Source organism: Scyliorhinus canicula, chromosome 11 (genome assembly GCF_902713615.1).
Source record: "Scyliorhinus canicula chromosome 11, sScyCan1.1, whole genome shotgun sequence".
NCBI lineage: Eukaryota > Metazoa > Chordata > Chondrichthyes > Carcharhiniformes > Scyliorhinidae > Scyliorhinus > Scyliorhinus canicula.
Window position 1 is genome coordinate 6,908,258 of NC_052156.1, and position 12,477 is coordinate 6,920,734.

The 12,477-nt window shown below is 50.2% G+C and overlaps 1 protein-coding gene across 5 annotated transcripts in view; it reads left to right on the forward strand.

Annotated features, from left to right (window-relative positions):
- LOC119973647 (monoglyceride lipase-like) overlaps window positions 1-3,330 on the forward strand; it is a 79,395-nt gene extending 76,065 nt beyond the window's left edge. For all 5 annotated transcript variants that reach the window (XM_038812027.1, XM_038812026.1, XM_038812029.1 and 2 more), the window contains one exon: window positions 3,085-3,330. In XM_038812027.1, coding sequence (XP_038667955.1) covers window positions 3,085-3,210 — 126 coding nt within the window. In that variant the 3' untranslated portion in view covers window positions 3,211-3,330. The remainder of the gene's footprint in view (window positions 1-3,084) is intronic.
- The last annotated feature ends 9,147 nt before the right edge of the window (window positions 3,331-12,477 follow it).

Below are 12,477 nucleotides of genomic sequence, written 5' to 3' on the forward strand. Positions count from 1 at the left end.
TAAGCAAAACCAAACCCCAAGGATCTCCCCCAGACTAAATGTCATTGATCTCAATCACAAAGTTCTTCAAAGCTCTGTCTTCCTCAGGAAGAATCTCAGCTCCTCCTCTTCTCAGATTTCGCCTGATCCTCAGCCAACATCAGCGCACAACCAACCCAGGTACCACAAGCACAGGCTTCACCAAAACTGGCACACATCTGCAGAACCTCCATAACTCTGCTTATGTGAGCGTGGATGGTCCAGATCGACCAACGTTATCTTCAAGTAACAGAAATAGCCACGCACAATATATTTGCCTTTTCTCAGTTTCTGGATCCAGCATCCACCTTCCTCAGCCTGCCTATACTGCACCACTGGAATCGCCATCTGAACTCCGATAGCTCTGTGTCCTTTTACGTTTCAAAAAGTTTCAGTCTCCCAGAAGCTTCCAATCTTAGTTTCAGTTTTAGCCTCCTAAGAAACTAGAAGATTCTGTTTCCTTTATCAGTTTCCTTTTTCATTTTGGGTATATCTCAAAAAAGACAAGGGCCGGGATTCTCCCCTACCCGGCAGGGCGGAGGGTCCCGGCGTGTTGGAGTGGCGTGAACCACTCCGGCGTCGGGCCGCCCCAAAGGTGGCCGCACCTTTAGGGGCCAAGTCCTCACATTGAGGGGCTAGGCCCGCGCCGGAGTGGTTCCCACTCCGCCGGCTGGCGTGAACGGCCTTTGGCACCATGCCAGCCGGAGCCGAAAAGGACTTCGCCGGCCGCGTAAGTCCGCGCATGCGCCGGAGCGTCAGCAGCTGGTGACGTCATCCCGGCGCATGCACAGGGGAGGGGGTCTCTTCCACCTTTGCCATGGTGAAGACCATGGTGACGGCGGAAGAAAAGGAGTGCCCCCACGGCACAGGCCCGCCTGCCAATCGGTGGGCCCCGGTCACGGGCCAGGCCACCGTGGGGGCACCCCACGGGGTCAGATCGCCCCGTGACACCCCCCCAGGACCCCGGCGCCCGCCCGCACCGCCAATCCCGCCGGTGAGGTAGGTGTTTTGATTCCCTCCGGTGGGAGAGGCCTGTCAACGGCGGGACTTCAGCCCATCGCGGGCAGGAGAATCACCGCGGGGGGCCCGCCGACCGGCGCAGTGCGATTCCCGCCCCCGCCGAATCTCGGGTGGCGGAGAATCCGGGACACGACGGGGGGCGGGATTGACGCCGGCCCCGGGCGATTCTCCAACCCGGCGGGGGTTCGGTGAATCCCGCCCAAGGTTTGAAACCATGGATTCCATCACAACCATTCCAGATGAAGTCCTTCATTGGGATCTTTCTTACAATCAGTTCCCCTGCACCAAACATACAGCTTGTTATATGCAGTGGCGGGTTTTAGTGATGCAGTGCTGTCTGGCTTTGGGGCCTGATGCTGATAGCAAGCATCAGACAGGAAGTCAGCATGTCACCCCCACCCCATCTCCCCCTCACTCAACACTCAGAGCCACACCCTCTCCACCAGCACTGTTCACACACAGGGGGCGATTCTCCAAAATGGAGCCCGTGTTCACGCCGTCGTGAACGCCATCGCGTTTCACAACGGCGTGAAACGGGCATGGGGACGACCGATTCTGGCCCCCACAGGGGGCCAGCACAGCGCTGGAGTGGTTTACACCGCTCCAGCCTCCCTTCCCGGCGCCAAATGGGCGCCGCGCCAACCCGGGCATGCGCGGGGGACCTCTTTAGCACACTGGCCCCGACTCAACATGGCGGCGGTGTTCAGGGGCCAGCCGCACAGGAAAGTAGGCCCAGGGGGGGGAAGAGGCCGGCCCGCCGATCGGTGGGCCCGGATCACGGGCCAGACCCCATCGGAGGCCCCACCGGGGACGGAGCCCCCCTCCCCCCCCCCCCCCCCCCAAAGGCCACCCCCGACCGTTCGCGCAGAGTTCCTGCCAGCGGCGACCAGGGGTGAATGGCGCCAGCAGGACTCTGTCATATTCGCGCGCCCGCTTGGCCCATCCGGGCCGGGGAATCGGAGGCCCCTCCGATTCCAGCGGCCCACGGCCGCGCCAAACACGCCGGCGCAAATGGCGTCGATTCTCCACACCTCGGAGAATCGCCCCCACAGTGTCTGCACGGTCTTCCCAATGGATTCTTTACTCCAATGGAATTGCTTGAGTTTATCATTAGTCAGCAAATCAAAGCCATTTGGGATGGAATACGGTCACAATGAAGTTTGGATCAGTTAATAACACGAGCGCCTGTAAAGCACAAAATAGGGATTGAAGCACATTGAGTGAGGAACCAGAGCTGTATGGATTGAAGAGTACCTGGGCGAAGGGTGACCTGGTAGACGTCCACAAGATTATGAGAGGCATGAATAGAGTGGACGGGCAGGCACTCTTGCCCAGGGCGGAGGGGTCATTCACCAGGGGGCATAGGTTTAAGATCCTTGGGGCAAAGTTTAGAGAAGATGTGCGAGGCAGAGAGTGGTGACTGCCTGGAACGCGTTGTCAGGGGAGGTTGTGGAGGCGTTCAAAAGATATCTTGACAATTACATGGATAGGATGGGTATAGAAGGATACAGCACGGCAGCACAGTGGGTATCACTATTGCCTCAATTGGGTTCCAGGTTCGATTCCCAGCTTGGGCCACTGTCTGTGCTGAGCCTGCACGCTCTCCCCGTGTCTGCGCGGGTTTCCTCCGGGTGCTCCGGTTTCCTCCCCCAGCCCAAAGGTGTGCAGGTTAGGTGGATTTGCCATGATAAACTGCCCTTAAGTGTCCAAAGGGTGGGGTGGGGTTACTGAGTTACGGGAATAGGATGGAGATGTGGTTTTGGGTAGGGTGCTCTTTCCAGGGGCCGGTGCACACTTGATGGGCCAAAGGGCCTCCTTCTGCACTGTAAATTCTATGAAATTAAGGAAATGCTGAGGATTTTGGCCAAGTTTAGTATCATGACCAGGACAGGCTTGGAGGGCCGAAGGGCCTGTTCCTGTGCTGTATTGTTCTTTGTTCTATGCACGGGGTGCATTACTGAATGGTTTTCAAGGTATAGTAATGCATTTTTAATGCAAACCTTTGTGTTGCTATTTCGTCACTTTGCCATCTCTTTTTCCTTCCAGGTCTTCAGTAATTGCTATCATGAGCTCCAAAATGAATTACCAGAGGTTATTGCTGAACTTGTGTTCTTGGTGGAAGAGTGGATGGATCTACACCTACAAATGTTGGAAACAACCGAAGAAATATGAAAACAGAAGGTTTAGGGAGGAACCCATTTTGTTTCCTTCGGAGTTGAATGTGTTGGGAGTTAGAAGGAGTAAAATCAATCTCAAGCCATCGAACCAACAAAATAAAAGCTTTTTGAAAAGAAAAAACCCCGTGGGAAAATAAATGTCTGTCCAGCCACTTTCCACACAGCAAAAAAACGAGAGTAAATTCGCCATGCGCCTCTTCTTTATGTGTGTGCAGACATCCTCCTGGTCTAATTTGACTTTCCCCAAATCCAGCCTGCTGCTTGCCATCATAGCTGTGGAGTCCCTCACGGTTAGAATTACAGACAGCAATGCACAGATTGGGGCTGTGAGGACAGGAGCAGGTTCAATTCTGAGCAATGGACACTTCTTAAACTCACAATACATACATGGGCCGGGATTCTCCCCTACCCGGCGGGGTGGGGGGTCCCGGCGTGGTGCAGTGGCGTGAACCACTCCGGCGTCGGGCTGCCCCAAAGGTGCGGAAGTCTCCGCACCTTTAGAGGCCAAGCCCTAACATTGAGGGGCTAGGCCCGTGCCAGAGTGGTTCCCACTCCGCCGGCTGGCATGGAAGGCCTTTGGCGCCACACCAGCTGGGACCGAAGGGACTTCGCCGGCCGGCGGAAGTCCGCGCATGCGCCAGTGCGTCAGTGGCTGCTGACGTCATCCCCGCGCATGCGCAGGGGAGGGGGTCACTTCCGCCTCCACCATGGCGAAGGCAGAAGGAGAAGAGTGCCACCACGGCACAGGCCCGCCCGCCGATCAGTGGGCCCTGATCGCAGGCCAGGCCACCATGGGGGCAGCCCCCGGGGCCAGATCGCCCCGCGCCCCGCGCCCCCCCCCCCCTCCCCCCCAGGACCCCGGAGCCCGCCCGCGCCGTCTGCTCCCGCCGGTCAGGTAGGTGGTTTGATCCACGCCGGCGGGAATGGCATGACAGCGGCGGGAGGGGGGGCACGCCAAACCGGCGCCGAGCGATTCCCGCCCCCGCCGAATCTCCGGTGCCGGAGAATTCGGGACACGGCGGGGGCGGGATTGACGCCGGCCCCCGGCGATTCTCCAACCCGCCGGGGGCAGTACCTCGGGGACCAGGAGCCGGTTTCAAGAAGTCTGTCAGATCCTCAGATTGCTTTTAAATGGTTTCATATTGACTGTTTATTGCTCTGTGTGTCTAATCACCATGGATATTTGTAAAGATGCACTTTCACCAACTTCATCTCAGTTAAGAGCAGCTCTCTGCCAGGTACAGGGCTTTCTCTCGCCCTCAGAGTATGAAGCCATCCTCACAACTCAGTTCATTCCTGTGGGTTAATTTTCTCAGACACTGGCTCATTTTCCCATCCTGTCAGTAATTTGTCTCTCACATTGGACAGAATTGGTCTCGACTGGTCCAGTTCCTGATGTGCTTTACCAAGAATGGCAATGTGTCTAAAAAATGTAATGTCGTGATGATTTCTTGTGGTCCTGGAGTATTTTCTAGCAACGGGTAGGCAGCTAAGCGCGTCCACGTTCGCTGTGCGTGCCCCAGGTCAGTGTTTGTAAGTATATTCATAGGCAGACAGAGTTAATGTCTATCGTTGACTTCTTACTGAGTCGATTGGCGGGATAGACCTGTCTTCCTTGAAGAGATCCCAGAGCAGTTTGTGGTCAGAAATGAGGGTGAAAGGGGTGGCATGTGGCGCAGTGGTTAGCTCTGGGACTGTGGCGCTGAGGACCCGGGTTTGAATCCCAGCCCTGGGTCACTGTCCGTGCGGAGTTTGCACATTCTCCCCGTGTCTGTGTGGGTTTCACCCCCACTACCCAAAGATGTGCTGGTTAGGTGGATTGGCCACGCTAAATTGCCCCTTAATTGGAAAATAAGTAAATAAATAACTGGGTATTCTAAATTTAGGAAAAAAAAGAAATGACGGTGAAGCGTCTACCATGTAAGTACAGGTAGAATTTCTTAATGCCAAAGACAATTGACAGTCCGTCCTTCTCGATTTGTGAGTAGCCTTTTTCAGCCTCTGAGCAGGTTCTTGACACAAACCCCATTTCAGAGCCAGCGTCCACCACATGGGACAGCATGGACAGGTTTCACAGGTTAATATCCGTTCTTTAGATGGGTTGAAATGTACTAACAGGTTTGAGGCATGTAGCAGTTGCCTATTCCATTGAAAACCACCTCCTGCCGAGCCTTCCAAAAACAACGGTGGTGTTTATTTAGAAGAATATGCAAGGGAGCCAGTACCATCGATAAGTTTAATGCCGAGTTCTTCCAACCTGTTTAACTAAGTGTCCACTTTCTCGTCAGGCATATGGTACAGGTCTTGCCCTAAAGAATTGGGGAGTCACCTCTGGATCCATATAAATCATAGCTTGCAGATCTTTGAGTGTTCCTAATTCATCATGGAAGAAGCTCTTGTATTTTATTATCAATTCGGGCAGTTCCCCTTTTCCACACTTGAAAAATCTCAGTCCAATTCAACTTGATTTCTTGAAGCCAATCCTGGACAAAAAGGCTTGGTCCTTCACCCGCCACTATTATCACTGGCAGCTGGGTAGACTGCTATCCATGGTTTACAGGCACCATCGTAGAGTCTTTTATTTCTATTGCTCTTCCCGTATATGTCTTCAGCTTGGCATAGGTACTGAAATGTATGCTCGCCCATAAAAGTGGCTGATGCCCCTGTGTTTACTTCCATCTTAAGATGACCCCATTTACCTGAGCGTTACAGTAACAGAGTCTATCTCGCCTGTTTTTAGATTAAACAGAGGGCGAATACCAGGATCACTGATGCTGAGCCCTTTAATGAAATGAAATGAAAATCGCTTATTGTCACGAGTAGGCTTCAATGAAGTTACTGTGAAAAGCCCCTAGTCGCCACATTCCTGCGCCTGTTCGTGGAGGCTGTTACAGGAATCGAACCGTGCTGCTGGCCTGCTTGGTCTGCTTTCAAAGCCAGCGATTTAGCTCTGTGCTCAACAGCCCCGTTGTAGAACATTGTATACTTGTAAGCTTGTTGATCCATTACTCGGCGATCTTGACTTAGCCCTGCATTGCTTTATCAAATGTCCTCTTTTGGGACAAGAAAAGCTCTCAGCGTCCTCTAAACTGACGTGATTCAGGAGTGGAGCTCCCTCCACATCGGTAACATTCTCTCTTTGGGAGCAACACAATGGCGCAGGAGATAGCACTGCGGCCTCACGGCGCCGAGGTCCCAGGTTCGATCCTGGCTCTGGGTCACTGTCCGTGTGGAGTTTGCACATTCTCCCCGTGTTTGCGGGCCTTTTCGCCCCCACAACCCAAAGATGTGCAGAGTAGGTGAATTGGTCACGCTAAATTGCCCCTTCATTGGAAAAAATGAATTGGGTACTCTAAATTTTTTTTTAAATTCCCTCTTTAATCATTACTGACTGATTGCCAATTCTGCAGCTTTTTGCTTTGTTGGCGGCTGAAATTGTTTCCTGCTTCAAGGTTGTTTCTGCAGTTTTCGGCATCACAGCTGGCTGCAGTTTCGATCCCTAATAGTTGGTAAATGGCGCCATTTTGTGCAGCTCTTGCATGGCCTGCTACTGCTTTCCATGGCCAGCTCTATCTCCTTTGCTTGTTTAAAATTTATGTCAAACTTTGCAATCAATCGCCGTTGAATAGCGTCGTTGTTCACAACACAGACTAACCTATCCCGAAACGTGTGGATTTAGGGTGGCTCCAAAATCAAATACTCCGATAATTGCTTTAGTTAGTGATGTAAGTCGCGGTCAATTCGCCTGGGGCCCTCGCCCTCGAATTAAATTGGAATCGCTGGAGTATGACTGATGGTTGCAATTGAGTCTTCACTAAACCCACAAGCTCACTAAATGATTCAGGTCGGGTGTGTTTGGGGCTGTAAGACTGCGAAGAAGGTCTGAGGTCCACAAACACTTAGGAGAAGCATTCTGGTGAGTACTTTCTTTTCAGACTTCGATCGAAACAGGATACTCACAGGTGTCCAGCCAGGGGAAGTGTCATTATTTAATTTGTCCTTATTGCCAGATGTAAAGATGCACTATCACAGATTTCATTAGTGAGCACAAAAGGTATTTATTAATAAGAATTATACAGCAGTTTCATGACTGTAATTAGCTCCCAAAATGTCTCTATCGAGGAGCCTTTCTCACCATGGGATGATTCCACACTCTGAGTCCCGATTGGTCACCCAGGCCAGTTGACCCATACTCTGCTGTGTTGCCCTTAAAGGGACAATCACCACAGAATTACTGTACAGTTAATTACGTACTGATTATCTTTGTGATCGGATGTGGGACTAAAGGGATTGACAATTCCCTCTCTGTCAAGGACAAAGTTCCGAGTCAGATCTTACTGTGTGTATAAGAGACAAAGAGATCCAATTGTGCAGAGGTAGCCTGCTGCTCAGGTGGGTGGAAGAGGCAATGTTACTCGTCCAGTCACGCTGTCATCTTTCAACATCCCATGATGCTGGGAGGAAGACTGCGAGGAGAAGTGAATATTTTCCTTTTTAACCAGCTTATTAAATGATGAATTCCTGTACATATCAGCGCGATGCAAAGGAGATCCCCAAGCATCTTACTTGGTCGTGAATGTGAATGATTGCATGAATGTCTTTGCAAATCTTCTCATTTGAACTCTCCACACTAACCTAATGTCTACGAAATGAATTGTCATTCAGTGTGTGTATCACAGCAGTAGGGTGCCTGACTTTAAATAGGATTCCAGTGTCAAGGGTATTGATTTCCTGAGGACAGCTTGACAGACATTGGAATGCAATCTGCTTCATCTATCTCTGGAGATGCAGCTAATGTAAAAGGAATGCCATCCCATATCATGATATTACAAGCATTGAGGCTGGTTAAATATGCAGCAGATTAAACGTATTAAATTATCATTTACTACTTCAGAGCCGCAAAGCACCATCTCCTTGAATGCTCAATGCTTCTTTTGCCTCATCCAGTTTAGCGCACAAATATTAACATTGACTGCTTCGCCCCTCTCTCAGCCATCAGCTCCTGAAACCCTCACTCATTCCTTAATTATCTCTAGCCTCAAATATTCCAACACACTCCCAGATGGTCTCCCACATTCTACTCTCTGCAAATTTTAGGACATTCAAAATTCTGTTGCCCATACCTTAACTCGGGGCAAGTCCCGATCCCCTATCACCCCTGTACTCGCTGACCCATGTTGGCTCCCGGTCAAGCAATGTCTTGATTTTAAAATTCTCATCCTTGTTTTCAGATCCCTCCGTGGCCTCATCCCCGCCCATAACTTTGTAATCTCCACCAGCTCCACAACCTTCCAAGTATCTGATCTCCAATTCTGACCTCTTGGGAGTCAGCGATTTTAATGGCCCCGCCATTGGTGGCTGCATCTTCGGATGCGTAGGGTCCCAAGTTCTGGACATCCCTCCTTCAACCTCTCCTCCTCACTTTCCTTCTTTAAGACACTCCTTAAAACTAGCATCTTTGACCAATCTTACGGTCAACTGTCCTATCTACCTCCTTACGTCATATTTTCCTCCGTAATCCTCCTGTGAAGATCCTCTTGGGATGTTTCATTATGTTAAAGGCACAATGTAAATATAATCTGTTGTTGAGAAGTTCATGAATGGTTTGGTGCCTCAACAAGTCTTCAAACTCAATACACAGAATCCCAAATTCTCATTGTGAGGCAACCTGGAGATTTAAATATTTATCCAATTGAAAAAGAAGATTTGACGATTGTAAAAGGCAGATTACTAATATACATAAAATGCCCAACTTATCTTAATGACCCTGATGCGATTCAGTTTATGAAGACAAGTGAAGTTGAGACAACAGATGCTTGCTTGCCAAATTCTCAATAAATAAACATCCATTCAGAGTCCTGCCAAAAAGGGCGGCACGGTGGCGCAGTGGGTTAGCCCTGTTGCCTCACAGCGCCGAAGTCCCAGGTACGATCCCGGCTCTGGGTCACTGTCTGTGTGGAGTTTGCACATTCTCCCCGTGTTTGCGTGGGTTTCACCCCCACAACCCAAAGATGTGCAGGGTAGGTGGATTGGCCACGCTAAATTACCCCTTAATTGTGAAAACAAAATTAATTGGGTACTCTAAAATTTATTTTTTTTAAAAGAGCGCTGCCAAAAATATCAACAACTTTTGCTTCTGACACAGATCTGCAAGTAAAGCTTGAAAATTTTGGGAATTTGAAACCGTCAAATATGGTTAAGTGACTGCTGGAAGCTAACGAATCCTCCCCATTGTGGATATCCTGAAGTTAACATGCCAGCATTCGTCAAATCCTTCCATACATTTATGTATTATTATTTGGAAAGGATCAAGAGAAAGAGGGCACAGATTTTAAAGTGATTTGCAGAAGAAGCAAACGTGATGTCAGGATAAACGTTTTCTGACAGGTGGTTGGAGTCTGGAATGTACTACCCGGAAATGTAGTGGAGGGAGGTTCAGTTGAGACATTCGAGAGGGCATGAGGTGATTTTCTTGAATAGGAAGAATGTGCAGGTGCGCGGGGAAAAGGCAGGGGTACGACACTAAAGTCATAATGCTAGTTTGGAGAGACAAATAGTCTCTTTCTGCGCCGTATCAATTCTGTGATTCTGTGAACACTATCTAAACATCGTCATCCATTCAATACACAGAATCCCAAATTCTCCAGCTGGGAGTGTGTTGGAATATTTGAGAACTTGGTGCTTGGCTTGGTGAATGTTCCTGAGCATTCTTTAAATAATGCAAATTTCCTGCCAGTTGTTTCTGTTATTTCTTGATATTATGAGCATCAGACATCATTTCCTACATAGGACGGCACAGTGGCAGAGTGGTTAGCAGCGCCAGGATGTGGGTTCAATTCCAGCCTCGGGTGACTGTGCGGAGTCTGTAAGTTCTCCCCCTGTCTACATGGGTTTCCTCCGGGTGCTCCGGTTTCCTCCCACAGTCCGAAGTTAGAACATAGAACATAGAACAGTACAGCACAGAACAGGCCCTTCGGCCCTCGATGTTGTGCCGAGCAATGATCACCCTACTCAAACCCACGTATCCACCCTATACCCGTAACCCAACAACACCCCCCCCCCCTTAACCTTACTTTTTAGGACACTACGGGCAATTTAGCATGGCCAATCCACCTAACCCGCACATCTTTGGACTGTGGGAGGAAACCGGAGCACCCGGAGGAAACCCACGCAGACACGGGGAGGACGTGCAGACTCCGCACAGACAGTGACCCAAGCCGGGAATCGAACCTGGGACCCTGGAGCTGTGAAGCATTTATGCTAACCACCATGCTACCGTGCTGCCCCTGCTACCAGTTGTGCAGGTTAGCTGGATTGGCCATGATAAATTGCCCCTTATGGTCCAAAGAAATGCAGGTTAGGTGGGGTTACAGGGATAAGGTGAGGGCGTGGACAGAGGTACGATACTCCTTCAGAGGGTCGGTGCAGCCGTGATGTGCCGAAAGGCCTCCTTCTGCACTGTAGAGATTCTATGGATTCTATACTTCAAAGTTTCAAACAACCTCCTCCACAAATGGTGAATGTTACTTCTGCACCATCCCATTCTGGGTGACATGGTAGCACAGTGGTTAGCACTGTTGCTTCACAGCTCCAGGGTCCCAGGTTCGATCCAGGCTTGGGTCACTGTCTGTGCTAAGTCTGCGTGTACTCCCTGTGTCTGCGTGGGTTTCCTCCGGGTGCTCCAGTTTCCTCCCACTAGTCCCGAAAGACGTGCTTGTTGGGTGAATTGGACATTCTGAATTCTCCCTCTGTGTACCCGAACAGGCGCCGGAATGTGGCAACTAGGGGCTTTTCACAGTAACTTCATTGCAGTGTTAATGTAAACCTACTTGTGACAATAAAGATTATTATATTATTTACCTCGCAAATATGAATATTGTACGTTTTGTTTCCGTCTCAGCTCATCGAGATGCCTTGTGGGCTGGGATAGGGTTTCTGTGTAATTGAAACAAATTCTTATAAACACCCTTTATTAACGAGTTTATGAAATTTTCACAAGTAAAGAGGGAGTCTTTTTTCCAGGGGAACTGTTGGAAGGACGATGGATCCCAGTTGAACTCCGCCTCCCTAGGAAAAATGATGGATCGCTTTTGATAGTATTACATAGCACAGAAGGCCAATTGGTCCATCATTTCTGTTCTGGTTTTATTATTAAAAAGAAAAAAAAAAGCTTGTGAGCTGGTCAAAGAATCTTTATAATATTGCAAAGAGTTGGCTGGGGGTGGAGGGGGTTAAGACTTCACACTTAAATGAAATGAAGACTTACAATTATATAGCTTTTCCACAACTACAAGACATCCCAAAATGAGATGAAGTAAAATGAAGTATTTTTTGAAGTGTAGTCATGGCTGTAATGTAGGAATTGACAGCCAATTTTCAGACAAGATCGCACGAACAGCAATGTGATCATGGCCAGGTAATCTCTTTTGGTGATGCTGATTGGGGAATAAGGATTGGCCCCAGGATACCAGAAAGAACCCCCTTGCAGAAATCCACCATGTGACTCAAAAGATTCTGCAGGGGAAGGGCCAGGTGAGGCGGAGGAAGGATTGGGTGAGTCAGGTTTTCCATTAGGGATGCGAGAGCAGGGCTCAGTGGGGTAGCGGTGTTGGTGGGCAAGAGGGTGAGGTTTCAGATAGAGAAGGTGGTGGCTAATTCAGGAGACAGGTACGTGGTAGTGACGGGTGCGTTAGAGGGGAGTTTGGCAGGACTGGCGAGCATGTATGGCCCCAACTGGTACAATGCGGGGCTTGTGAAGATGGGGCGAGGTGCCATCCCGGTCTTGGGAGCTGATAGCTGGGGGGTGGGGGGGGGGGGGGGGGGGCTGGTACGTAGTGTTGGAAGTGAAGGTGGAGAGGTTCCACCGCGCTCGCTGACCCAGTCGGGGGGGGGGAGGCATTGCCTGGGCTCATGAGGGAGTTGAGCAAAGCACGTCAGAGGGGAGTATACTGGGGATCCTCCAGAGAGTCGGGACGTTTTCTGGCTATAAACTGAATTGAGGGAACAATGAGTATTCAGTGGTCTCCACGCCGGGAGTGAGAGCAGGGGTGGGGGGGTGGGGCTGCCATTTCATCTGGCAGCATCTCATTTTAGGCATTTGGGGGTGCAGCTGGGCCAGGATTTGGCAGGGCATCGGAAGTTTAATTTCACTATTTTGGTGGGGAGGGTAAAGGGGGATATGCTGAGGTGGGACAATCTCCCTCGGTCATTGGCGGGTCGCGGGCAGTCAAAATTAATGTTTTGCCGCGATGCCTGTTTTTGT